We start from the raw sequence: 27,500 nt of genomic DNA, 5'->3' as shown, positions 1-27,500 counted from the left end.
CCGTAGCTACGGTATGTCTAACTATCAGTCGCCTGGTTGGTGAGCACGTATGCCTTTTTTGCTCTGTCTGCATGCTTTTGGTCTGTCTTGTCAATCTCTATGTCTGTATGTGTTTTTTTATTAAACAAGTTTGTCTTGTCCGTCTTGTGTGGCTCTCTGTATAGGCTGTATAGGCTATTGGTGAGCATATCGGCCCTGCCTTTCATCCTCTCAGAGATGTGCTCAGAGACAGAAATGTAAAGAATGTCAATCTGGACAAAGACCAGCAATCTGGTCACACTCAATTCCACAAAGATGTGCAGTGTTTGGTGAAGGAGGGAGGATGGGGGGAGGATGGGGGGGGGTGGAGGATCGGGGCGGGAGGAGGATGGGGGAAGGGAAAGGAAAAGAGGAATGGTAGCAGAATTGGAAAAAAAGAGAGGAAAGGAGAAATGCGTGCATGCGTATGTGTGCATTCGTGTGTGTGTGTGTGTGTGTGTGGTGTGTCGGTGGGTGGGAGATTGAAAAGGAGCAGGTAAGCTGAGCTACGGCAGAGGGAACGAGGTGGAACCGCGGCGATCAGCAGCACAACAGGTAACCCGGGACGGCAAGTCGTGGCACATCTGAAGGATGAAAGCGGCAGCGGGGTAAAGGTTCCTCAGCCAGGGCCAATACCAGTCCCGGAACACCGAGCCCTGGTGAAACACGGCACTGCAAACACCGGCGATGGCTGGAGTATCAACACATGCCTTCAGGCCGTGCCACAGACAAATGCCAGTCCTCCTAGCCATTGTCCATTGAAGAATCAAACGTTTCAATCTATTATATCTATTATATCTATAATATAGTTATAGTTGTACGGTACATATTTAATTCTATGTTGGAAGGAACCTTGTTGTTTTCTAGGGACTTAAGACCGCGGTGTGAAGCTAATGTCTTAATGTTGTTTGTCCAGTTCCTTCTGCAACCAAAACTAGCCCTACCTCTTCCTTCCCCACCTCCCCACCCCCCCACACACACACACAAACACACACACACACACCTCCTTCTGTCATCTTTCATCTGTCTATTTCTCTGTTGTCTATGCTCCTGTCTCACTTCTTACAGCGCAAGGCCGGTAATACCCTGAAGCCCCTTCGTCAACTATTACATAAGTTGGTGTGTGACCCTGCATATGACAGAGCAGCCCTGTGAGTGTGTATTCAACTTTGTGTGTGTGTGTGTGTGTGTGTGTGTGTGTGTGTGTGTGTGTGTGTGTGTGTGAGTGTGTGTGTGTGCGCTGTGTGTCTGTGTGTGTGTGTGTGTGTGTGTGTGTGTGTGTGTGTGTGTGTGTGTGTGTGTGTGTGTGTGTGTGTGTGTGTGTTTACGTACGTGTGGTAGTTGTGACAGTCAAGACACAGTTGCAGATATATATTCAAGCTAAGACGTCCACCTCCATCCATCAAATCACTTCCCCTTCCCAAATCTGTGCAGTTTTCAACCAGGCCCTCCTCTGTACCTATTAAAGATCTTGTGTGTGTGCGTGTGCGTGTGCATGTGCGTGTGTGTGTGCGTGTGCATGTGTGCGTGCGTGGAGATCTAAGCCACGTAGCTTATGTAAGAGTTCACATGTCATGGAACACTTTGCCCTCTGTTGTCAGCTTCCTGGATACTGATGGAATCTGCTGCTGTAACTATGTGTGTATGCGTGTTTGTGTGTGTGGGTCTGTGTGCGCATGTGTGTGTACGTGTGCGTGTGTGTGTGTGTGTGACTGTGTGTGTGTACAAGCATGCATGTGTGCGTGTGTGTGTGCATGTGTGTGTGTGTGTGCGTGTGAGTACCATGTGTGTCGGTGCCTGTGTTTACCACCACAATTGGACAGCATTAGTCTAAATCATTCCAATACTAGCACAGAGCTCTCTGTGTGCGAAGGTCATCTTATCAGTTCTAGTGGCAGAAGCCATGATGGCTTTGCTGCAATTTAATCCCCTCTCTCCAAAGTGATACAAGTTCAGCATGTCCAGGTGAGGAATTGCTGGAGAAGGAGAGGAGGGATTGGAGAGGAAAGGAGAGGAGAAAGAACCCAAACTGTGGTATATAGGTCTAAACTGTGCTGATGAACTGCGTTATGAATACTGACATGAACACTATACGCTATCCTGTTCACAAACCACATAGGGATAGTTTTATGTGTAATATGAGAAAGGAGAGGAAGGGTCTCATCTGTGAAACTTGAAGGGATGAACCATTAATTAACATTAATGCAAATGCAGTAATAAGAATTAACTAACAGTTCATTAACAGTTGGATGGACACCAAGTACCTGTCTGCCCTCCTCTGTCAACATTCTCTCCATCTGTTTCCTCTTCCCTCTCGCAAAGTGATGAAACTTAACGGCATAATAACCACTGCAGTGTTTTGCCGCAATCTATATTTTCAGAACCCACTGTTATGTTGTATCATTACACTTGAAAAAAATAATTGAATTTGTAATGGATTTTTTTCCTTATGCTGAACTGGATCTATATATGCTTCAGGGTAGGGCTGCATATAGACAGATGTCTCTGCAGTTATTGTGTGGGTTTTCTAATTGGTATTTAGACTGGCTGCATGGCCGACGCTGTCCGCAGAGAACCCTGCTTGGGTTTCTTTCATTCCTGGAAAAGGATCTACTTCAAAATAATCACATCAGTAAGTGCACAGTGCAGCTTATTATCCATTAACTTCCCACTTATTCATTCATTTGCAATGGTAAGCCTAATTGTTTACCTTCTGAATAAAACCAAACAAAAGCAATTGGATTTTCTTGAGCGTGGGTGGTACGTGCGTGTGCGTATGTCTATTTGAACGAAACACATTAGATCATAGCATTTCCCCTCAGACAACTTTGTATTCCACAGAGGTAGAAATACAGTGGGGGGTTATGCATGTCCTAGATTGCACTGGACTCATATAAAAACACTCATACGGGACGGGGGAGTATCAATATGGCCCCAGCAAAGTCTTCTTCTTCAGCTGCCTGCTATCGACCAGAGCAGCTGTGGGGCAGGACCCTAGTGGGGCCGATGGTAGGCAGGCACCAGAGTGGGTTTAGGCCCAATCCCATTTCTACCCCTTACCCCTTCCCCTCACCCCTCCCCCTTGTTTTGAAGGGGGAAGGGGAAGGGGTAAGGGGTAGAAATGGGATTGGGCCTTAATCTCAACCCGCGGCCTATTGCAGGCCATTAAGCCAGGCGAGCCATCAGGACGGCGCTGATAGCCATCTCTCCTGCCCACCCCTTTGACCGTGTGCAACGGGGACTGCAGAAGCGCAGGAAGTTCATGTATAATGAACTGGCTGCGGGCGTCGACTGCGCTTCGTAGCCAACATGCGTGCTAGCCAGCATGTCTTGCGCCAAGAGAGCTTGCTGCTATTGATGATTCCCTGCCCTGTCATCTGCTAAGCAGTCTTACCCCCCCCCACACACACACACACACACACACACACACACACACACACACACACACACACACACACACACACACACACACACACACACACACACACACACACACTCACACTCACTCAGCAAGGTTAAGGCAGATAGGGCTGGGAGGGGGGAAGCTGGTTGGCAGGCAGTTCAGCACTAGTGAAATGCTGATTGCTATCACAGCTGGTACACTACTCTCGAATATGTTGAACTGAATACGGGAGCCATCTTTCTTTAGAAGAACAGGGGGATGTTTTGGGCCGTAAACACATTGCAGCCTTGACGTCTATTCAACAAAGGTCACGCAGAGGTCGTGTTTTCTGCTGGTTTAGGTTCTTCCTTCTCTGATTTCTGATGATTTTCCCTCTTTAGTCCAACATGTCCGTGCCGCTCACACTGCAACAACACACAAGCATTCCATAACACCCAATGCACAAGGATTATTGGGATGATGAATCACCCACTTGAGGTGAGCCAGTGGTTTGTAATGGATTGCGGTGTGTTTGCCTTGATGATACAAGCTCCTACTTTGACAGCCCCAATGTTTCCAAAGGCAACATTCAAACGCCACACCCAACGCTGATTCCGTTGGAGTTCTGCAAACCTTGATCAAAAACGAAACTGCTCCACCTGAACAATTTGTGTGTAACAATACAGAGATAAACAAATGCATAGAAGATACACTGCATTTGAGGGGCAGACTTTTGAGGAAACTTTTTTTGGACACCATTGGAGAACCAGAGAAGGGACAAGAGAGAAACGCGAGGGGGGTGAGGGGGGGGGGGAATTGGTGAGAAGCTTCTTTGTGGCTCTTTGTAGGCCAAGCTGAGGTGAAAAGGGAGAGAGAGAGAGAGAGAGAGAGAGAGAGAGAGAGAGAGAGAGAGAGAGAGAGAGAGAGAGAGAGAGAGAGAGAGAGAGAGAGAGAGAGGGAGGTGGGGAGGCGGAGTCAGGGAAACAGATTAGGGGGGGGGGGGGCAGGGAAGGGAGGGAGGGGAGAGGGGGCTGCTCATATGTCTGGGGGCACACGTGTTCCCTCTCAAACCATGTCATTCTTGTTTTCGCTCACCGCTGCGCACGTGCACGTGCACACACACACACACACAGTCGCGCGCAAGGCCCGCAGGCACAGACGGCACAAAAGAAAGAGGAGGAAAGGGTTAAGAGAGTGTGACTGATGGGAAACAGAAGAGGGAGAGGTACAGTAAAGAAGCTAAATCACGGGGGGAATATGGAACAACATGGTCAAAATGTTACGTCGTACCATGTTGGTTTAGCTTCTGGTGTGGCCCCAGGGGGACACGCAGGGAGCCGGCGGCACTCAGATCCAGAGTCAACAGGAATCACTGACACACAATCAGGATATTACTGGATGGCATGCAAGAAAGAAAATATGCCCAAGTAAAAAAAGAAATAGACTGTCAGTCTCAGTGTCTCTCTCTCTCTCGTTCCCTCTAACTCTCTTTCTCCCTCTGTCTCTCTGTCCCTCTCTGTCCCTCCTTCTCCATCTCCCTCTCCCTCTTTCTCTCTCTTATACCAAACATTGCAAAGTGATCATCTACTAAAGTCCGACACACAGACAGACACATAGGAAAATAAAACGTTCCAGGCAGCAATTTTGTTATTCTTCTTGCCGGGAAACCCTCCCCTGAGACAGCGCTTTCACGAGACAAAGGCCAGGGCTGCCCCGTGTGTTACGTCGCCGTATGAATACATTCAGCCGAAATCCAGTCAGACAGACCCCCACCCATCATTCACTCAAGGTCTCCCTCACGCAAGTTGGGGGATGGGTGGTGCAAGCTACAGAAAAACCCTGAATGCCCTGTGTAAATGCACCCCCCCACACACACACACAGACACACACGCACGTAACACACACACACACACACACACACAGACACACACACACAGGTTTAACCCCGCCCTTCCCCCGTAACGTTCTGCCAGAAATCTCAACTGTGTTTTTCTCAACTGTAACGCAAATCACACAGAGAGCCAAACCTCGTCCTGTTCCTCATCCGGACATGTCAAATCTATGTACAACAGTTTAAGATAAGATTTTTGTGATGCAATTACATAGTACATCACTCTGCATATATTTTAAATTATCTCAATGCTCTCGACCTATTGCATAATGTAATTGACATAGAATTGAAACAACTGTAAAACCTGTATGCGTCAACCAATAATCAGCGTGGTAGTTTAACCGGAGAGACGGTAACTGCTTACCGTACATTATTGCTATTATGTACCCCTTCATATGATTCACAGGGCCACAGCGGAAACTAATTGCTCTCATTTCTCTTAAAAGGACAATAAACACAATAGACAGTATATCACTGAAAGGTAACCACCATTACTTTAGAGGCTACATGGGCGATACGGTTGACCCAATGCTCACAATGGCCAAGCTGACAGAATGTCTTAGAAAGGAGAGCAATGTTTGTTATGTTGAAATGACAGACATTCATCCCTGTTTGTGTACCACGGCCTGGTCCTTATACCTCAACAGATGGAAGCAAACAGAGGACACACTAGGATGTTCCTAATCTGTTGCTGTATATACAGAGCAACATTTAATAATAACACACACGCACATACGCACAAACAAACACACACACCACACACACACACACACACACACACACACACACACACACACACACACACACACACACACACACACACACACACACACACACACACACACACACACACACACACACACACACACACACACAAGTATTAACCATCCTACTGCTTGTTCAACAGTAGTATTTGCCTTTTGCCAATTGAGGGATTGCAATTTCACTAGGACACTGAACGCAGTGTCGGCCATTTCTCGTCTTTGCCCTTTCAATGAATGAACATGTAGGCCTCGTGTTAACTTTAGGACTTATTTAAGCGAAAGCATGTTGATGCTCCCGTATGAAGGCTATAGGTAAACATGGAACTATAGAGAACACTGCTTGTAAACGAGTGCATAGGCTATAACTACTTAAAATGAAAGAAATCGGATACGTCCTGTTTGCTATGCAAGACAATCAACGCAGTATTCAACTCGTTGCTCAGATAACTTCACGAAAAAGAAACGGTGGCAAACATACATTAGAGAATGGAGGGCTCGGTAGCCGTCCGTGTGAATCCTGTCTCACTGTCGTCACATTCCACATAACAGCGGTAAGCTCCTGCCCTGAACTGCAGGGATCATATAGGCTATGCTGCATATCTAGTTCTGGATTTCTCTATTCCTAAGCTCATGCAGTACCAAACACATTAAGCCGTACTTCAACACATATATACCTAAATATGCATATTACTGTCATCTCCAAATATATAAGGATCCTTGTTGCAAAAAGCATGCTTTGATGTTGCATCAAGTGTTTATGTGTATAATAGGCCTACTATTTAGAAAAAATATGTAATTACAATATAGGCATAATAAGTGTTTTTTGACAATATAAGCGTTTTGTCACAATATCTTTTTTTTTATTGACATTGAATGTGTGCTGGTAGCCTGTTAACCCATTATTTACCATTCCTAAAAGAGAATGACCACCACGAAGAAAGCAGATCTACCGTGTTCTGAAGTGCGCTAAACCATTTCTCCAGAAAAGCAGATCGGAATAAACAAAGAGCGAAACCAACTTGAGAAAGACGAAGCGCACAATGTAATCAATGGCATCTTGACTGATCATGATACCCAATTGGCATGAATGAGAGAAGACATTTACGCGCGATAAATGAAGATAATGTGCGAGGAAGCTTGCGCGCTAGAGCGCAATGTTTGTCTTGTAGCTTAAAAAACAAAACAAAGCAAAGTATGCTTCCTGAATCAAATGCACGCGGATTTCATCCAAGTTGTTCTTACAATACGTTGATATTATGAGGATAATAATGTAATGTTATTATACGCATACGTGCAACTTTAGGGATGAATGTTGTGCAAAGCCAACCCATGCAAAAAAAGACCGTATAATTCTGTATTTACTTACGATTTCAGAGGATTATGAATGACTGTCGCCATTTTCCTTGCAGGACTGTAACCTAATATTCCAAATCTCGGTATAGTTTGGGACTCTTAGAAAAAAACAGGCAGCCAATGCAGTCCTGGTCACCGTGCTCCCTACCAATACAACAGCAGCATCAAGGTGCGGGGCGGGGCTTCAGGGAAGACTGTCAAAACTAACATCCCGGCCTATACATCCCAGTATGAGGGACGCATTATATGTAATTACACGGTTATAAAGGTGTTTTGCTTTGACCTATGCTCCAATACACTGCAACTGTGAGATTTGTGTGGGTATTTGGAGAGTTTAATCCGACAAAGTAATGATGCATTGTATTGTATGTTAGATTCAAATGGAAAACATAAACATCGGCGCATAAAAATATACATTCAAGAAGGTGTAATGCTTTAATGCCAGTTGCAGTGTTGATGTTACTACTGTTTATTAACAGTCTATAATTCCAAATACACAAATACTACGACACGTTCCAAAACGGTGAATAAAGGATGACTGACAAGGACCAACAGCCAATGAACGCCCGTAAAGTGAGACGCTTTTGTGAACCATTGGCCAATCACATTTTGGTTGGCGGACTTGATAATCACGTGTCTGCAACATGGCCGACCCAGGACTATAAAGTTTGTGTGCTGTTGTTTAGCTTGGTAGCTATTTATATAAATGTTGTTAGCCCTTTTATTTGCAACATAGAGGTCAGGCTGAACTGAAGTATTATATTTTTAAGTATAGACAAGTGCTATGAATTGTCAATGAATATATACAAATATAAACGGCAGTAACACATTAGGGAAAACTAAGGACAGCTAACGTTAGCTAACTAGGTATTTTGCACTCGTAGTAAAAACATAGCCTTGTCACACAAAAACATAGTCCTTCTGTTAAGCAGTCTAATAGCCAGATTTATACACCATGAGGAAATGGAACTCACGAGAGGAACGGAGATCACGTCGGCGACAAGGTGCTCACCGCAACGACTGGTACAGAGACAACCGGCAGAGTTCATCACAAGACGAATGGTACATAACCTTTTAAACTCTAGGAATTAAAGAGTATGGAAGAAATGCTCAAGATTTGAGTTCATGCTCAAGTATGAGCATGAACATACTTTGCAATCTATACTTGGCTACTGTCATAGATGATATTGTTATTTGAACTTCTTTACTCCATGAAGCAATTCAGATCAGGCTTTGTATAACAGGAAGGACTGTGTGAATGCTGTGTTTCATCACTAGGTATGGATATAGTCAAACAGACTCCTCTAACCAAGCTTCCCAGAGAGGCTCTGATGCTGCAAATCCGTCCACCTCTTCGTCCTCGGTCTCTTCCTCCTCAACATCAACCTCCTCTTCCTCTAGTACTAGCAATGTGGCACCTGGTGAGGCTAAATCAACACTTATTTTTACATCAATAAATATTGTCAAATGTATGCTATGATGGATACACAAAGTTCTTTATGCAAAGATTTGTAGTTAGATTTAAGTTATCCTTAAATCCTTGAATTTCCCTTTCAGTATTAATCAAGTGTTATCTTAAAAGAGAAGTTTGAGATTCCTTGGATAACATGTGATTATCGTGTACAATATGTTTGGATCTTTTGTTTTATTTTTGTCTATCGTAATTGATCTTTCTGTTTGGTTAGGTGCATTTGAGAATAAAACACTTGGATCTGATAACCCTGTCTCACTCTACTCTCGAATTGCAACTTTTTTTCGCCATTCATTAATAGAACTGCCAGGGTTTTATTTCGACGTGGAGAAGAACCGCTACTTCCGCCTGTTGCCGGGACACAACAACTGTAACCCCCTGACCAAGGAGCAGCTGCAGGAGAAGGAGAGAGAGAAGCACAGGGCCAGGCTGCTCTCGGAGGATGACCAGCCCTTCAAGGTACAGCTTCCTTCATGAGGAGACGCTTGTGTTTACACACTCTCTCCTTATTCATTCGTTGTTATTGTTATTCTTACAATGGACCCTCAGTTCTGAACCGATGAGGTTTGGCCACTTGGATATTTATTGACCAGATTTGCTGGTGTATTTAATGTGTTTCAGTGACACATGTTCTCTGGTTTACAGAAGGCGCCAAGAGTAGGATTAAACACGGCTCTTCTGCTGCAGAAAAGACGAGTTGGGCTTCTACCTTCAAACTCCTACTGCAGGTACGCTATCAGTATAGATCTAGAGAGACGTATATATTTTTGATGCTATATTTGTTATGGTGTGCTGAAGCCATAAGTAAGTGAGTAATTAACAAGTAAATACAACAAAATAAAATGAACCAAACGGATAACAAAGGGGGAAATTATCAATATAATCAATCCATATATCAATATATATAAAAAACTTTCTATATATTATGTAAACGCATTGTCATGTTTCTTTTGTATACTTCACTTGTAACTTGTAACATAATTACCATGTGTAACCAGGTTGGTCCATGAAGTGAAGGCGAGTGGAATGATGCGACAACGTCTGGAAGTCAAAAGCACTGAAAACCACAGCCCCAACCAAGACAACTTCAGGGTCATAGTGGTCAGTGCACATACAGGCACACGCTGGTCCACTTTGATGCTTATCCTTGTGTGGTGGGGCAATAGACGCCCTTCAGCCTTCTCTCAGTAGGACAGCAACACATCATGGTCCACTCTATTACGTACAAGGTCACCGGTAGTAGACCGATTTTCCCTAGAAAAGTCCTCTACCTGTTCCATGGTACATAGAAAGAGCAGACCCATAAAAGGTGTTAGAAGAGACACCTGCGTTTGTCTGAAGATAATGAAATGGTTCTGTACGGGTTAGAAATATAAAAAAACTCGGGTTGTAGTGTAATCTGAGGCTTCTTCCTCTAAAACTGCCCTTTACCTACTTTTTTTTTTTTTAATCAATAGGGCCATCACCCACACAAGCATGCACACAAAGTGTTAGTACATAATAACGGAAATATACAATGCTGTGTTTAGGACACAGAGTTTCAACTCAGAGATCAAGACCCATTAAGATTCCCTCAAAAACATCTGTTAAGAAGGTTTGCTTCGGAAACGTTGGTGTTCATTGCGCTGAACGGCTCCTTCCCGCTGCTTCCTCTCTCTAGGGGGACTCTGCGTCTGAGAGGGTGTTCACGGTCAACGACGTGTCCCACGGCGGGTGCAAGTACGGCATCATGAACTTTAAAGGCTGCAGCAGAGGCTCACTGGCGGTGGAAATGTGTGACAACCTGTACTTCACCAACCGCAAGGTAGGAAGGTGTTTCTCCAGACACCAGTGTCTCCATATCAGTACATGGACACTTTAGATGGCTCCAAGATGCGTTCTTGGAAGCGTGGCCACCAGAGGGCGGCATGTACCCCAAAGAAGCAAACTAACATCATGTTGGTACTGGATTGTTGGAAAAAATTACATAAAATTTTACCTTTTCCATTTGCCGTTTCACAAACCTCTGTTGTATTTGTAGATGACTGACTACAGTTCTTCTGTTTCACCACTTCATTCACCTTATTTCAGGTGAATTCCATCTGCTGGGCATCAGTTAACCATCCCGACTCCCATGTGTTGTATCCTTCCTGGCTCCTGTCCAATCAGCCTGCAGCCTCAATGTCTGATCTACTTTAAATCGTATATGTGTTAAAGTCAGTTTGTTAAAACTTCTCTACCAGGTCAGTCCTGCTAATAGTGAATAACATGTACATATGGTCTTAAAATAACTCTCTCCTAAACTGACCATGACCGGTGTTACTACTCCCTTTACAACAGATGGATTTAACATTTAGATCAGGAATCAGGGTGCCTTTTTTTTCTTCCATTCAGCACACACATTGCATGCTTTCTAAAACACTGGTACCTCCGATGGATTGATCTGAGCCCCATAGTGCCATGTGGTCCCATGGTCTGCTGTTTTATTTCCTTCATGGAGCTCCTCTGTCAGGCTGTGTCTGGTGGGGATGGCAGACACCCCGGGCTGTGTCAGTCTGCTCCCTGCCTCCCTTTTCAGCAACTCCAACCCAGGTAAGTCCACAACATGGATGCGTTGCCCTTCGTTACATCGTATTAAAAGGTGCGATGATGATAGTAAAAGTCAATAAAAATATGCAGATGTTTAATCTGTTTGTTTCTGCATGGTTTATTTTAACTGTTTATTTTAAATTTACGTTTTATAAATTGACACTTGACATTGGAGTGTTTGCCCAGGACTGGCATCTATGATGATGAGTTCTATCGGTGGTTAAGTTAAGTGTCGCTGCAGTTCTCCTCCTCCTCCTCCGGTCCCCTGGCTCCCCAGCTCCATAAGCCTGTGCTCCCCCCCCCCCCCCCCCCCCCCCCTCTCTCTCTCTCACCACAGAGCAGCCCGGGATGCTGTGTAGCTTCAAGATCTCAGCTGCCTGGTCCTGTGCCTGGTGCCTCAACCCTCAGGCAGACAAGAGCTTCAGCACAGGTCGGTCCGCCGCCACCCGCCGCTACACCAGGCCTCCACCGCTGGGTCCCAACCTTTGATTCTAGGGCGACTGTTAAGTTGTCATCGGGACCTTTCGCCGACCACCTCATAGGCAGGTTAAAAATAGCAAAACACACGTGCAGTGGCTGAGCTAAGAGTGCCAGTGCCCTCTATTTATGCAATTATTACTGCAAAAAGAACATGGGCTGGGGGGGGGGGGGGGGGGGGGGGGAGTCAGCGCTGCTTATGCTCCCAGTGTGTTTATTTGGCAAACACATATGAACCCAAAACATAAAGGGGAACATTACAATGGAAAATCCTAATGGAATGCACGAAGCAAAACTATTTTTGAATAATGACAAGCCATGTTACTATGTTACATTAACTATACTCATAACATTTATAAACATTTATTTTCAAATGTCTATAATATTGTATATTTCATATTATTGTTAATGTGTTCACGTACTACCTGCAGTACCCTCCCATACCACCAGTGGCCACTGCACTATCCTGCCCTCAACACACAGTATGTGTAAAACCGTGACCATCATCTTACTGAGGTGTGTGTGTGTTGCGTGCGGTCAGGTCTGTCTCGCCGGATCATCGTGCAGGATGCGGAGGCGCGTCGCACTCAGACGTACAGCGTGACCAGCGATGTCTTGGCCCAGCAGTTTGCTGTCCGGGTGAGTTAGCCGGCACAACGTGCTGGTGAGATCATGAATGACAGAAGGTGACTGATTGAACTAATGCAAACGTCTCACCGCCTGATCATCTTTTACCAAAGTAAAGGTTACTGATTGAAGAGTCCCCCACAAGGCTTATATTAAACCAACACCAGATATGTACTGGATTGGACGAGCACTGTTGGATTTTCACTCTCTCTCTGTCTCTCTCTCTGTCTCTGTCTCTCTCTCTGTCTCTCTGTCTCTGTCTCTCTGTCTCTGTCTGTCTCTCTCTGTCTCTGTCTCTCTGTCTCTGTCTCTCTGTCTCTGTCTCTCTCTACCCTCTCCCTCTCCCCCAGGCCCCGGTGCTGTTCAACGGCTGCCGCTCCGGGGAGATGTTCAGCATCGACCTGCGGGTGCGCGGCCGGCGGGGGGGCGGCTGGAAGAGCAGCCGCTTCCACCAGGAGTCGGCCATCACCTCGGTGCGCCTGCTGCAGGACGAGAACTACCTGCTGGCCGCCGACATGCTGGGCCAGGTCAGAGAATCCGCCCTCACACCGCAGTGAACACCTCCACGGGCCTCAGTGGAAGCAGGGGCGCTCCGTCGTCCACTTTAAACAGATCCACCCGGATGCATGGAAGTTCCGCGGAGTTGTTATTTACGGATAAAGTGGCTGTAGGTCAGATTCAAGACTTGTGAAGAGAGTGCAGATTTTGAATCTCTCGCTCCCCCCCCCCCCCCGTTTCTCCGCCGTTGAGCAGTGGTGAATTAAGCACACATGTGAAAGACTTGAACTACTTTAACCTAGCTTACTCTAGCTGGTTTCTCCATGTCGCCTGCCCTCGCCTTGCCCTCGGGTGTGCATTCAATGGTGGGTGTCCTTTTATGTTGTGGACATCCAGATCAAGCTCTGGGACGTGCGGGCGACCAAGCCGGTGCGGGAGTACAAGGGGCATCACAACGAGCACGCCTACCTGCCCATCCACGTGAACGAAGCCGAGGGGCTGCTGCTGGCAGGTGAGCCCTCTGCCGTCTCTCACGCATCATGTAACGCACAACGTAACGCACACCGTACGCTGGAAGAGCTGGTCCGTTCCTTCAACGTGCGTGTGTCCAGATACATGATCCTCAGTACACTGCATACTGTTTTATATGTGCGAATAGGGCAAGACTTAATATGTACTCAGTGAAGAGGTTTTGAGAGAGGTACTGTCACAGAAATGTCGATTTGGAATGCGTGTTTGTTCGATGTATATTAGTTATGTATATTAGTTGGGTTACAGATATGTGAAGTTCTATAGATCCATCTTTTCAGCTCCTTAGTATACAACTATATTGTAAAAACTGCAACGAAGTCAAAACTCAAGATATATCCAGGTTTTCTCCTGACCCCCCCCCCATGTTCTTGTGTCCCCCTCCCTCCAGTGGGTCAGGACTGCTACACCCGGCTGTGGAGCCTCCAGGACGGCCAGCTGCTGCGGACCATCCCGTCACCACACCCCGCCGCCAAAGACCTCATCCCCAGCGTGGTGTTCTCCTCGCAGCTGGGCGGTCGCCGGGGGCTCCCCGGCCTGCTCATGGCCGTCAAGCACGACCTGTACTACTTCTCGTACAACACGGACCCCCAGGATACGACGACGAGGCAGCCCGCTCGGTGAAGGAACCGTCCTCTGCCAACTGTGTTTCGGTTTGCTCTTTTCACGACAAAGAGGTGGTCTTTTGGTGGTATTGGGGGTATTTTGCCGACGGCGAATGTGGCAAATTGGATCTCTACCGCGCCAAGTGTTTGACTTGAATTGAGCTGGGCTGTGGGTTATTGTGGTTCTCTATAACATCGACTCCGGCGGGGCTGAAGGGATATAGGTAGGTCAACTTTCAGTTTGAAAGAGGTTGGTAGGAATGGTGAGCAGCAGGGCGTTCGCTTGGGAGTAAAAGGATGGAATATAAGAATGGTAGGGGTTATTAGGAAAAAAGGAAACACTGTGAAAGAAACTATATGCTGTGTATTTTCCATAGAAAGTGCAATTATTAACAGACTTAATTGACATTTGAAATTAAATAATTGGGTGCTGGCATTGTCTTCGCAACTTCCATTCCTGCATGCTTCAGCAATTTGCTGTTTTTAAAGACACTAGAAACGTACACACAAATGTGTCAAATGTTTGTCTCTTTATTATCCGAGCAAATATCAACACATTCAAGATAAAGGTTTTTCTTTTTTTTGCCTTTTTTCCGTGTTCCTCCAACTTGACTCAGGAAAGACGATGGAGGTCGTAGATTTCTAGCTTATTTCCCCTTCAAGTGAATACTAAGTCTCCCCTCCACTTAGATCTTTATAATGCCCTGTATATGTGGTGGTGGACGGTAAACACAAAGCAGTTCAACCAGATATCAAACAGACTAACATGTTATGGTGCAACTCTAAGTAAATCTGCCCCGCCACTGGTTCAAACATGGCTTCAGCACGATCCTACTATACACGGCGTCTCCTCGCTCGACTATCTCGACCTCTTCTGAGGGGCCAGCCTCAGGAAGCTCTGAGACACAGCCGCTCTTTAGAGGCAGATCATATGTAGTACAGTCTTGTTGATTGTTCTAGGATTATATAAATTAAATATTTTAAAAAAGCAAGCCATTAACAAAATGGTTTTCATTATTTATATAGTAAACTTTTCCCTCTAGGTATAGATTTTTCATATAAAATTAAACAGTCAGTGTGGGCACTGGGCAGCATTGTTAAGGCGAGTCTATGAACAGAACATCAGCCTTTTCAAATGCATACACAACCACAAATAGGCCAAACGAGAATATAGGATATCGCTATTGGTTCTAATGCAATAACATGGAATGCATTTATAGCGCTACAGTACATTTGTGGATTAAGAGTGAAAACTGTGGGAAAACTACATTTCCCAGCTTTTCCATTTGTTCTAAAGCTAAAATATTTAAGTCCTAACGCTAAGCTAGTATTAAGGGCACTGTTTATTGAAGCAGCAGCGCACACTGGAAGCTTTATGCAGATCATTGCGGACTACTACTACTACCTAGTTCCAATAGTTTTTCATAGCAACCGATTTTCAGTTCTACACAAACCAAATTAACAAGGGGACATCCTATGCCACACAAACGTTTTTTTTGCGAATTGATTTGCAAGTTTGCTTTACCAATGATGTAGTAGGAATATTGAGAATAGATTGTAGATTCATATAAAATAAAAATATCTTTAAAGTAACGTCAAACTTTTCCTTCTAATACCCAAGGGGAATACATGAAAGCCTCGACAGGTTTCAATTGGTAGTGATGTTCCCCTCTTGAAATTGATTTATTTTCATTTTCAAAGAAACACAAGGCAGCAATGGAAAACTCCATCTCTGGTTTGTTTAGAACTGAAAATCCGGTCGCCAGGACAACGTGACGTTTTCACTTTAGTACTCTAATGCTCAAGTGTATTACATCGGTATGATTGTCATAGGACTTCTGGTTTACTGTGAAGCAGTGCTAAGACAAGGGGTTAAGAGGGGTGTTATGAAATGAGCCCAAGCCCAGCCTTTAGGAAAGCCGTTACTATAATACAACTTAAAACATCATCGCACATGATATCCTCTTTCCTGATAATGATAACTCGTTCTACTAAAACCTTTGTTCTGTTGTTTTCCCATAAAAGTGTTGACGATTAAAGTGAAATAGAATTAAATGGGACACAGACAAACAAGACAAGACAAACAAACAGCAAACATATTCCAATGTTTCACAAACAGGCCGAGGCCGGTATCCGTAACAACAAACCACCCATCATCCAATCAGAATCTACTACCGCGGACCACTTCTGCATCCGGCAAGATTTCCCAAATTTCCAGCTCCCAGACCGGGGAAGACCTCCGCCTTGACGGCCCTGGCCCCACCGGCCCGGCCCCCCCCACCCAGCGGCCCGTCCCTGCTATAGCTCCCCGGGCTTCTGGTGGCAGGCGTTGCAGACTCTCACGGGGTGGTCCCAGCCGCGGGAGGGCACGGCGCGCCGCTCCGGGGAGCACTCGTCACACACGCCCTGGCCGCACGCGCGGCAGTGGTGGATGGACAGGCGCGGCGTGAACTCCCGCTGGCACTCGCAGCAGGCCTGGATGTCCTGGTCGGGGACCCAGTAGGCGGGGCGCGCCGCGTCCTTCACCAGGCCTGGGAGGGGGGGGGCCGAGGGTTGGTCAGGGGATACGCCCAGGAGGTAACCATTGGGTGTTAACGATCGTGGACTCGAGAATAACTTCCTTCGATTAAAATACAATCCAATACAAATCGAGCAGAAAATACAATCGCGAATGTGTTGCGTTTAAATTGGATAAAACATTGGTATCCCTCGCTAGCAGCTTCTTTGTAGGTTTCACCAGGAAGTGACTCACCCAGGGGGATGTCTATGGCGCCGACTACAGCTCCCAGGGTGCTTTGCACCGCCTCGCCCACCTTTCTGGCGATCAACGTTCCCCCTTCCTCTTCCTCCAGCGCTGCGTCCAGCAACTCTGGAGAAGTGACCCAAAATTGTAATGTTGTGTTCAAGGGAAGCAGAGCACGATGGACGCATCAAACGTAAACTGGAGCAGCTGCAAAAAGGTGCGGCACAACCTAGTTTCCAAGAAAAGAATACTGAGAAAAGAGGTGCTATAAGAATCCGAAAAACAAGGTTAGTAGAATAACTCATTTTTAACGTCCTGTCTTACAGGTCAGAGCTCCATTTTAAGAGTCTGGAGAGCCTCTTGATCACCTGACCTCACAGCTAGAGCTCCAGAAGGAAGCTTAACAGAGTTTTAGGTCACTTGATCAGGGATAGACAAAGGGGGTATGCTGGGGTCTCTTGGTGTATACTGGTACCGGTGGAGATGCCTCTGTTGTGGAAGCAGGCGTCACAGACCCTCACCGGGGCCAGGCCCCAGCCCCTCTCGGGGACCGGCCGGCTCTTGGAGGAGCAGGCGTCACAGAAGCCCTCCCCGCAGGCCCGGCAGTGGTGCTTGGTGTCGTTGGGCTGGAACGCCTCCGAGCACGTATGGCACGCCTACACGACGCGCACGCACACAGCAAAATACTTTAAAATAGGTCACAGTCTCGTGGTAACCCTGAATGAAAGCGTGTAGAAAACAGAACTTAGCAGCATCAATGTATCAAGCGAGCTTATCGCCTCATCACTCACCAGGATGAGGGAGTTGGGCTTCCAGTAGGCCGGGGCGATCTGGTCCGTCAGCCAGGAGGTGACGGCCTTGGCCGGCTTGACGCTGAGCTCAGACACCGACTGGGAGATGTAGTTCACTCCGTCCAGCAGCCTCTGGGCGGCGTTGTTGTTGTCCTTCAGGAAGCCGTCCGACTGGAAGGGGGCAGGGGTCGAAGGTGGACATTGTGTGCGTGAAGGCGGAAAAGACGCGTAACCATGGCGATGGACACAATACGAGCATGCACCAATCGGTCGACATTTGCTATGCTGACTCTATTTACGTGAAAGCAATCAATATTCAGTTAAATGCATTTTCTAGGGTCATCACTGACGGATGACTATTGATTTTATAATGACAGAATAAATCATTATATAGAAAACCAAATAGATCAAATCCTGTGATAGTGTATAAATATAACTATTTGTCCAACCGGTTTCTAGATAAAGATCTTTAACTATGTATTTAAAAGGCGAGCGCAATGTCAGCAAATGTTCCAATAACAGACTGAAAATAAACAGCAACAACCAGCGTTTGCCTGTTGACGCAGGCGAACACTGGATCTTTAATGCTAAACCGGGAACGTAAACACACACTCTCCCCCCTCATTGCAACACTGTGCGCTGTCCTGACACTCAACACTCAATGTGTTTGTTGTTGGGTGATCTGGTGAGCTGAAGCACTGTGACCTCATGCACTGCTCACGTATGCGGTCAGGTCTACTTGTTTAACCTTAGTTCGCTGTTTGGAAACTTTGTATTCCGCGAAGTGAAGCAATCATAGATTATTCTCATCTCTTAAACAAGCAACAAACATTTTTATTTATAGAGTGTGGGTAGTTAAAATTATGTTAACTGAACACTAAAGATTATGAGGAATTTGCTTTTAAGTTTTCATGGTCAGCTCTTTGTAGGTAGGCAGCCTTATTAATTTGTACTTTTAGCAATATTATTAAAAAGAATAAGCTATCAAGTGCCAATAAATAGTTAAGACACTTCCTAACACACATCAGCATAGCATACTTTCAAAATTGGCGTATAAGAATGCACCTCTTTTCCCTTTCCTAACATAAACATGAACTCTTCCAGTTTAAGCTCTGTAAGGATTTAAGATAGTCTGGGTGTGGCCTCCTTACCCCAGGCCAGATGTGTTGGATCTCTGTTCTGACCACGGTGTCTACCGGGTCCTGGTTTCCATACCAGTACTGCCTGCTCCGGTAGATCACTGCACAGTTCGGGCACTCGATCACATACCTGGTAGAATGAACCAACACACAGAAATGATACCACTGTGATAATACACACAGTGATGAATCTTAGGCAAATTATTCTGCTAGCTGTTTACATTCAACAGCTCAGCAGACACTTATATTCAGAGCAACATGAGGCATGATGATTCGATAACAATCAAAGTATACAATCAATATTGGAAAACTTAAATGCTCAATGGGGAAATGCTCCACAACTAAATGTCCTCTTATTATGTCCTAAATGTTACAACCAGACACAAGTAAACAGTGAATCAATAACATAGTTTATTATTTTTTTGTCTCATAGTGTAGTGCTGAGATAGCGTACACAACAAGAGTATTGTGGTCAGGCAGATGGATGACTTCCCCCTGCCCCCAGGACCTACCCAGACCAGGCGTAGATGGCCAGACCGAACCAAGGGGAGTCAGACGAGGCCGTTGTCTTGGGAACGACAATCACCTCCTTTCCTCGCTCATAACAGGACTGTGGAAATCCAGTGTCAGGATAAGGAAGTCAGACGGTGATCCAAACCATTTGAGTCTTCGTTGCTTCACCTGTTAAGCCCTGAGCCCTTCTTTGGGTAGTCTCAAGCTAAAGTCTGATGGCAGACAAGCTCAAATCTAGGTTTCTATAAATGTTTCAAATCAAAACCTTGCAGACTGCCCATTATAGGAACACACACAATCCCCTTCTGAAACCTTAGTCTTCTTTTGCAAATAAGTTTATCTTGGTAAGAATATCTCTGTAATGAAACAGGAAACAAGGCGTCACTCTGCTCCTTCTGCCTTCTGGCCCCCAGAGATTCAATTATAACAGAGGAGGACTGCTGGAGCCAAGTTTAAAATGACATGCCCAAGTAATCACGAATACCTTGCATCAATCAGGTTGGCATGCATGAGGTTGGTATACATTGGTAGATAACTATGTGGGATCTCCAAATCAGGTATTTGTGAACTTTCAACCAATCGCCAATTTAGAGTAAACAGAGTAACATAAAAAGCTATAACACGTTCAAGCCAGATGTGATTGTCTAATTTTCGAATCTTGCCTTGCATGTGTAGATGCGGTTGTCGTACTGGGCAGAGTAGCGACAGCGGTGTTTGGCGTCATGCTCCGTCTCTTCCCTCAAGTGATTCATGCTGTTCTTGCAGGAGGATCTGAAAGCCACACACAGTAGATTAAATGACAAGATTACAAATTAGCACGTTCTCTTCTACAACTTAAATAACACTGAGCTAGCACTTTATTCATCCGGGGAGATTCAGGTGCAGTGTAACTTGTATGGAGCTTGTGTTGTAGGTTAATGGGAGCAGATGTTCGCTGGTTAAACATGAAAGCCAACAGCTTGTGTTGAGCCTGTGTGTGATTGACACCTACCCACAGCTGAGGCAGATGCTGGAGCAGGTGAAGTACTCGTCTGGGAAGAAGCAGTTACAGGCCAGGTGCTCGTCTGTGATATCCCCACTGAAGCGCTCACTCAGGGCCTGAGAGGGGCACAAACACGCCACAGACCCATAGGATGATTTCACCTATCAAGAAAATAGGATATTTGTTAACATCGACAACCGTTGTTTAAAACAAACTATTTTAAAAGACTTTGTCTTTATTGTTGATAGTTCTATTGTTACTGGGATTTTACTTTGATGATGTTTTGACTTCAGGCTTTCCGAAGAGGCTGAGTTTCATGAAAAGCGCTTCACATTAAAAACAGAATATTATTCTTAATAGTATTCTATAATTCCGATAGTGATGTCGGCGCCTGCCTGCAGGGCCTTGTGGATGACGGCGGCGGTGCGCGGCGAGCGGGTGGTGTTGTTGTTCAGCTGCTGCTCCAGGGTCCGCAGCAGGCCGCTGAAGTCCGTGGGGGGGTTGTAGGTGCGCGTGCCCCGGTACTGGACGGAGCTGAAGGCCTCCGGGAAGAGCCCCAGCTTCCTGAAGCGCTCCTGGAGCAGGCGCTCGGCCGACTCGGAGGGTTTGTCTGGGGGGAGGAGGAGAGGAAGTGGAAGGCGAGGACGGAAGAGTTCATGACCTTTTCGTTGTATGTTATGACCGTTTCTATTTCCATTAAATGTTCTGCTTTCTCAATTCATACATGATGACAATGATCATTTCCAGGCAACAAAATCCATCCATATATATATATATATATATATATATAAAATAAAAATATGCAAAGAAGTTAAATAATGCTAAATTGCTCTAATGCTTTATATATATATATATATATATATCAATTCAATGTAAACGTAAACATTATTTTGGACACGGTCCACATTAGTATGTGCTACACCATCGCCACGGTACCCAAAGGGTCCGAGACAGTGTTCAGGTGTACGTCGTCGTCCGCCCACCTGATCCCAGCAGCTTGGTGTGGACCGTCTCATGGAAGATGACCACGGCGGGGCCCAGCGTGGAGAGGGGCACGTCCAGGCCGCAGCGCGCCGTGGTGGCCTTCAGCTCCCGGGTGAAGTGCTTCAGGTAGGCGTCCGAGGCGTCGCCCAGGAACTTGAACAGGTCGTCGTGGAGACGGTCGGCGTGCGTCCGGTAGATGACCAGGTCCGACACGGCCAGCACCTTGAGGAGCAGCCGGGTGCGCTGGCCCTGGTTGGCCCCTGCTAGGTAGATGAGATGGTCCCAATATGTGTCGTGTCGTAGCCTAGTCGGTCTAAAGGGAATTCTAAGGTCTTTCTTGCAGGTTTTTAAATCAGGGTTCAAATCGGGTACGGGCCAGTGTGAAAAAGTTATACATAAATCACTTTATGAATTCAAAATCTTAATATGCAAGTATTGATATGTTCCAACACTGATAATTAACACTGAGTTAGACAGTATAAACAGTCTCTGGGTCAGGATGTGTCAGACCTATCTACCCCTTACCTGCACCCAACAGTCCCTCCGTGTCGATGACCACCACCCGATGCACGGGGTCCATGGCGGCCCATACCCCCACCGTGCAGGACTCCTGCGTGGGGGAGGTCTTGAACACCTCCCTCCCCAGGAAGAAGGTGTGGTTGAGCGTGTGAGACTTTCCCTCCCCGGTGTTACCAAAGATGGAGACCACCTTGAGGAGCTCGTCCGGCCTGCAGCCCAGCCGGCTGACGAAATCCTCGTCGTTCTTCACCTGAAGAACACAGCAAGGATTAGACTCGCTGTGAACAAAGAGCGTAGGAAACGTGCGCCACGGGGAAACGTGTCCCCTAGGCGTTTACCTGCATCTCTTCTCGGTCGTCCACCAGGAGGAAGCTGCATACTCTCTCCAACTGGGCCTTGAGGGCCTCAACCCCGGCCTCCGCGTCCGCCAGGCCGCCCTCGGGGGCCGCTTTGGGCGGGGGGTACTGGGTGAGGGGGTGCTTCCGCTTGTTGGCCCCGCTGTGGGTGCGCTTCTGGCAGTCCAAGCACAGGTTGATCTTGCAGCCCTGGCAGCGCACCACCGCTCGCAGGCGGGAGCTGCCGGCCGCGTCTCCCTTGCAGGAGTCGCAGAAGGGGATGTGGCCGGGGGCGATGCGCACGCGGTCGTGGTTCCTCATGCGCTCCTGCCGGTGGAGCTCCAGCTCACAGCGGGTGCACTGGAGGCTGCCGCATTCGTCGCATTCGAACGAAGCCTCGTCTGAGCCCCCGCAGGCGTAGCTCTCCTGACACACCAGGACGGTGTTCATGCCTTTGTCTACGGATGGAGCTTGGCAACTCATCTCAAACCTGACAGGTTGACACAGCCTTTGTGTCAGATTCCCCCTTTTGTCTATTGCTGAATCTATACTATGATTGGAAAGCCAATCACTTCAACAGGCACTTTAAAAAATCATTCTAAGCAAAGTAACGTTTTCTTCTCCGTTGCTAAGAGAACCCACAACTAAAAGAAACAATAACCTTGTGGATCAAATTGACTTACAGACTTGAGGCTCTGAGCTCTTCTATAGTACAGCACACCTGTCTTGTGGAACATGTCAACAACACCACGTAAGTGTCAAGTGATAGATAAGTCACATATCCATATCCTATCGATTATAACAATGGCATGCTGAGTGACACGGAGAGGCACGTTGCTAACCTCGCGACGGTGGTTAGAAGGTCTATATTTCAATCACGGTGCTCAATGACACAGACGTAAACAAACACTAAAAATCCGCCAGCTAGCTTTGAAGGGACGACGAAGACATCTGGCACTGAAATGTTGCCAGAGGAAACAGTGAACCATGAAGTACAGCCGGAAGAATAAGACAATCAATGAGTAATCGTTGATACCCGAAGCGTCGTTGTGTTAAAAGTCTGGTGAAACGGGTCGGGTGTTACCGCTGTGAATGTTATGGCTAGTTGACATCAGCTGATCGGCTTGTTTTCATCCAGAGGTGAGGGGTTACATGGAAACACAGTGCATTTGGGGAAATGGAGGCTGAGCTTGTTGTGAGTCGAAGTGGTTTGGCCAAAGTATAAATAAAGTAGTCTAGTTAAATTATTATTCTATTTTTAAACCCTTGTAGGATAAACCTGATTTATAATTGTATTATCGTAAAAAAAAGTACCTCAGTGAAACCGATAAAAGATTAAACTCAATTTCCCACAATGCCGTTCTTGTGTATCGACCAGAGCAGCACTAGCATTGCCGTTCATTACTTAGCATTAGTTCTTGTTTTACACATTGAGAACCGTGTCTTCTGTAGGTAAGAATTGACATGCCCCTGTCTTTTATTTACTCGCGTGTTGTCATTCATGTCATTGTTTACCCACCATACTAACTTGATTGGAAATCCTTTATGTCTCTTGTCTGCCACCCTGGTTAGCTCCAATGTGATCCATTCTCTGCTAGTTTCGATTGCTGGGTATCTGCCATGAGTTTGTACCATTAACCTACTCCACTCTTATCATTCAGATGCTTCCCCTGCGTTCACTATGGACGACGAGAAGTACACCGACATTAACGGGAAACCCATTACTTTGGATTACCAAAGGCATTCAAGTTTTTGCACAGAGTTCATTGTGAGCTCCCCTAAAGTGTCCATCGGTACGGTGATGGTGGCCACAAGCTTCGTGTGGATCTTTGCCTACGCCGTGTTCTGCCTCACCGATGTAAGACAAACTTCATAATCACTTGGGTCTTCGTCCTCTTCTAACGTGTTGCTGTAATTTAACAATCTGACATCTGTCATTAATATGCATGTGCAATATGTAGCCATCCCCGTTTTCTGTATTAGATATAGTGGCATGCAATGCATGACCTTGTTACTTTTATTTCATTTCACCTCACTATATGGCCACTATTATATCATTCAAGCATTAATTTCATAATGAATAACATATTTTTAATGCTTTTTTGCAGAACACTGCAGTATTGTCCAGCGCCATAATCATTACCCTGATTGGAATGATGCTCTACATTCACTTTGTGAAGATAGACCATGAGTCCTTACTTGTGATTGGTTCCCTGGGTATTCAGTTGTCCTCTAGCTATGCCTCTGGCCGAGAGCACACAAGCTTCATAGAGATGAGCAAAATAAAGGACATTGTAATCAATGAAGCTATCTACATGGTACAGAATATTTTATTTTATTGCAATGCCAATCCTCTCAATCCTTCCAAAATATCTAACCAACATTAGATGTAATTATATGAATAAATGTTTTGTTTTATCTTTTTATTTACCATTTGATTATTTTCATGTTTCAGCACCAAATTATCTACTACTTGTGTATATTACTGCGTGACCCTGCAGATGCCAGTGCAGTTTCCAGTGTTGTCCCCTTGTTTCCAGTGAGTAAACTAATTCATAAGTGTAGCAGTCAATAGTCTTTAGTTTAAAACTGACCTCTTTGCTGATATCATGTTTATTTTTATAATTAAATGGTTTTAATGTGTGTTTGCATTTTGGCCGGAATTGAAGCCTATAATCATTGCATACATCAGTCCCCTGTTTTATAATAATAATGCCGTAATAGTTATGCCATTGTCACATTGCATCTTTCAGAGTTCCAAGCCAAGGCTTAATTGTTTGGTGAAGGTGTACAAGACGTGCCAGGAAATCATCTCCAAGTGCTGATGAAACAAAGGAATTTCTGGTTGTATCACACGTGCAACTGTTTTCTGCTCAGGCAAAGAATCGAATAAGAATATGTTCCTGCATAGCTCACGTAGATGTTGGTTTACCTTTTTTCTTTTTGGAGTATTTTTACCATCTGTCTTTGACTTATTGTGTTAAGGTCAGTGCTAACTAATGTGATTGATATCTTTTGAGTGTATTGCCATACATAATTGTATAATTGGTTTAACAATGTTTGTGAGGACGATTTAAGTATGTTTTTGTTGAATTAAGTAATAATTACCTATTTTAATATTTTTAACTTAATTTCACATGTATGTATTGTCTTTTTTTTTTTCTAATCTCGGGTGGAAGTACTGTAAGGTAGGCTAACTCTTGAATTGTTTAATTCATTGATGGTACTTTTTAGGAGTATTATCTCATGTCCCCTGTAGAGGGCACTACCGCACTCACTTTTTATTTTATTTTAGCATTTAGCCAGCTCTTTCAGAACTAGTCTAGCCATCCGTTTTCTCCTTATACTGTATACGGTTGTTCCTAACTATCATTGATTTGTCCCTTGTACAATGTGTCTCTTTGAATCCTTGATTAAAGATTACATTTTTAAATATGATTTTGAAACACTTAATTGGGACATTTTACTTTTTTGGGATGTAAGAGCTGTAGTCTGTCAGTCGTTGGAGGGTGTATGTGTATTTATTCTCAGGTCATATTGACAATACATACAGCCCCACACCCACTATGTTTGCAGAGTGCCATGACTGTATTCACCACCGTCAGACAGTAGTTCACTTAGTACGATGACGATATGAATATTCTAGTGTTATGTGTTGTCACGTTTAGCCAAATTTAGAGCTTAATCCACTAAGGGTGTTTGTATTTCATAATTCAATCCTTTTTAAAACTTCCAATCATTAACCTGTTCCTCTACTTCCTGATCTGGCACTTAGCGCTAAAACAGTTCCCCAAATTTCCCAACCGTCCTCTGGATACAGTAAAGGACTTTTTTTTCACATGTTGGGCTAAATTCTCCCTTCAATCATATATGATAACATTTTCAAGGTAAACAAGACCTATTTAGTTTTCATGGGGATCATGGGGATCATATGAGCCTGCAATATTTTGTAACGCACCCAAAGCCATACAACAAGTTATTTCATTCACCACTCTGCTTGCTAGGAGCCTGACTCTCTTAAATTTACAAATTCCATCCCATCTCCACATAATAAAAGGATTCATGAGATCTTGAGTACATCAGGCTTGAGAAGATTAGGTTCTCCCTAAGAGGTTCCTTAAGGAATTCCATAAAACCTAGCAAACTGTTATAACAACATGGTGACACCCTGACTATGAAAAAGACAAAGCAGTGATCCTATTTTTTTATTTTTTTATCTGATATTTATTGAGGTATTCATCTTTGTATTTTTTGCCCTTCTTTTCCTTCCCTTATTATAATTAATTTTCATTGTTATTGATTCCCTCCTACTGGGGTATGGGATGTGTGAGTGAGACTTATGTGCAGATGATAGGGGGGTGAGGGACAGACTTCTGGAGCACCAGCTTGGGTCCACCGTCGAAAAGGACTCTGTCAACTTCATCCCCAACTGTTACCAAGTTACACATTTACTCTGAACTTTACCACTTCCACAACCTTTGTCTGACTAGGTCACATTAAGATGAGATCAGTCATCACCGATCGTGTTTTATTAAACTTGTGCTTATGTTCTGACGCGCCAACGTCTTGACAAGTCTTCAACTGCTTGTATCTAATCAAGGGAGATGTGTTTAAAAACCAACTGATTTTACTTGGCCTTTGGGTTCAGGGACTTGTTTGACTTGTCCAGGCATAGTACCCCCTCATGTTGATTTAGAGTGACCATCGTAAGTGCCCGGTCAGATGTGCATGTGCATATGTGTGTGTGCGGGGGTTTGCGTAGGTGTCTGTGTGTGCATGGTTTGTGTTTGTGTGTGTGTGTGTGCGCGCACGGGTTTGTATGTGCGTGTGCGCCTGGGTTTGTGTGTGTGCGTTGGTTTGTGTGTGGTTGTTTGTGTGTGGGAGGGTGTGCACATGGGTTTGTTTGTGTGTTTGTGTGTGTGTGTGTGTGCATGGGTTTGTGTGTGTGTGTGCGCCTGGGTCTGTGTGTGTGCGCGTTGGTTTGTGTGTGGGTGGGTGTGCACATGGGTTTGTTTGTGTGTGCTTGCGTGTGTGCGCGTGTCTGTCTGTGTGTGTGTGTGTGTGTGTGTGTGTGTGTGCGTGTGTGAACCCTATGCTCCCAGGCCATCAAAACAAGCAGAGGGGTGTGATTTTCGTAGGGGTGTGAAGCGTTCCGCTGCTGTAAAGGGGGGAGCCACACTGACAGGATAACAGCCCCACCCCCCCAGCCCCCACCACCACCCCCCCACCACCCCCCGAGGTGTGAAGCGGTCAGGAACCATCGCCTGGAGCAGGGGCGGGGCTTTTCTTAATCCAGTAAACAGTTCATTATT

General features: G+C 45.5%; 4 protein-coding genes across 7 annotated transcripts in view; 2 read left to right on the top strand and 2 right to left on the bottom strand.

Moving 5' to 3' along the window:
* dpf3 (double PHD fingers 3) overlaps nucleotides 1–7,572 on the bottom strand; it is a 25,068-nt gene extending 17,496 nt beyond the window's left edge. For both annotated transcript variants that reach the window (XM_030346089.1, XM_030346090.1), the window contains exon 1: nucleotides 7,422–7,572. In XM_030346089.1, the coding sequence (XP_030201949.1) occupies nucleotides 7,422–7,453 (32 nt within the window). In that variant the 5' untranslated portion in view covers nucleotides 7,454–7,572. The remainder of the gene's footprint in view (nucleotides 1–7,421) is intronic.
* Nucleotides 7,573–8,013: 441 nt separating this feature from the next.
* On the top strand, nucleotides 8,014–14,623 carry wdr21 (WD repeat domain 21). Its single transcript, XM_030346077.1, has 13 exons — nucleotides 8,014–8,470; nucleotides 8,687–8,829; nucleotides 9,181–9,338; nucleotides 9,525–9,607; nucleotides 9,878–9,980; nucleotides 10,540–10,683; nucleotides 10,950–10,999; nucleotides 11,371–11,450; nucleotides 11,785–11,877; nucleotides 12,466–12,563; nucleotides 12,902–13,078; nucleotides 13,446–13,560; nucleotides 13,969–14,623. Exons 1-13 carry the CDS (start codon nucleotides 8,364–8,366, stop codon nucleotides 14,199–14,201), a joined length of 1,584 nt encoding a protein of 527 aa, XP_030201937.1. The 5' UTR covers nucleotides 8,014–8,363; the 3' UTR covers nucleotides 14,202–14,623.
* A 72-nt stretch (nucleotides 14,624–14,695) lies between these two features.
* Nucleotides 14,696–23,355, bottom strand: zfyve1 (zinc finger, FYVE domain containing 1). Of its 3 annotated transcripts, XM_030346047.1 has the most exons (13): nucleotides 23,031–23,354; nucleotides 22,192–22,977; nucleotides 21,860–22,103; nucleotides 21,334–21,597; nucleotides 20,746–20,960; nucleotides 20,360–20,466; nucleotides 20,031–20,139; nucleotides 19,368–19,465; nucleotides 18,868–18,985; nucleotides 17,717–17,887; nucleotides 17,401–17,581; nucleotides 16,935–17,051; nucleotides 14,696–16,713 (listed from the first exon to the last, which is right to left on the bottom strand). In XM_030346047.1, exons 2-13 carry the CDS (start codon nucleotides 22,669–22,671, stop codon nucleotides 16,481–16,483), a joined length of 2,337 nt encoding a protein of 778 aa, XP_030201907.1. In that variant the 5' UTR covers nucleotides 22,672–22,977; nucleotides 23,031–23,354; the 3' UTR covers nucleotides 14,696–16,480. The 3 variants fall into 3 exon arrangements, with proteins under 3 accessions (XP_030201907.1, XP_030201908.1, XP_030201905.1); XM_030346048.1 differs by having other exon boundaries at nucleotides 21,334–21,594; nucleotides 22,192–23,355; XM_030346045.1 differs by having other exon boundaries at nucleotides 22,192–23,354.
* A 148-nt stretch (nucleotides 23,356–23,503) lies between these two features.
* On the top strand, nucleotides 23,504–25,626 carry pigh (phosphatidylinositol glycan anchor biosynthesis, class H). The gene is made up of 5 exons (XM_030346104.1): nucleotides 23,504–23,640; nucleotides 23,850–24,046; nucleotides 24,297–24,506; nucleotides 24,644–24,727; nucleotides 24,942–25,626. The coding sequence occupies exons 2-5, from the start codon at nucleotides 23,870–23,872 to the stop codon at nucleotides 25,011–25,013; spliced, it is 543 nt and encodes a 180-aa protein (XP_030201964.1). The 5' UTR covers nucleotides 23,504–23,640; nucleotides 23,850–23,869; the 3' UTR covers nucleotides 25,014–25,626.
* The last annotated feature ends 1,874 nt before the right edge of the window (nucleotides 25,627–27,500 follow it).

Source organism: Gadus morhua, chromosome 21 (assembly GCF_902167405.1).
Source record: "Gadus morhua chromosome 21, gadMor3.0, whole genome shotgun sequence".
Lineage (NCBI taxonomy): Eukaryota > Metazoa > Chordata > Actinopteri > Gadiformes > Gadidae > Gadus > Gadus morhua.
Note: the sequence above shows the minus strand (reverse complement) of the source record. Positions and strands in the feature narration are given on the sequence as shown.

Bases quoted from the DNA above. Each gene is read 5' to 3' on its own strand.
- zfyve1 (XM_030346045.1), bottom strand. From the start codon at position 22,671: ATGAGTTGCCAAGCTCCATCCGTAGACAAAGGCATGAACACCGTCCTG. The intron at 20,140-20,359 runs GTAGGTGTCAAT...TGTGGCTTTCAG, and splicing joins AGCATCTGCCTCAGCTGTGG to ATCCTCCTGCAAGAACAGCA. The intron at 17,052-17,400 runs GTACCAGTATAC...TCACTTCTCCAG, and splicing joins CAACAGAGGCATCTCCACCG to AGTTGCTGGACGCAGCGCTG.
- wdr21 (XM_030346077.1), top strand. From the start codon at position 8,364: ATGAGGAAATGGAACTCACGAGAGGAACGGAGATCACGTCGGCGACAA. The intron at 8,830-9,180 runs GTGAGGCTAAAT...ATTCATTAATAG, and splicing joins TACTAGCAATGTGGCACCTG to AACTGCCAGGGTTTTATTTC. The intron at 11,451-11,784 runs GTAAGTCCACAA...CTCTCACCACAG, and splicing joins TTTCAGCAACTCCAACCCAG to AGCAGCCCGGGATGCTGTGT.
- pigh (XM_030346104.1), top strand. From the start codon at position 23,870: ATGGACGACGAGAAGTACACCGACATTAACGGGAAACCCATTACTTTG. The intron at 24,507-24,643 runs GTACAGAATATT...TTCATGTTTCAG, and splicing joins TCAATGAAGCTATCTACATG to CACCAAATTATCTACTACTT. The intron at 24,728-24,941 runs GTGAGTAAACTA...TGCATCTTTCAG, and splicing joins GTGTTGTCCCCTTGTTTCCA to AGTTCCAAGCCAAGGCTTAA.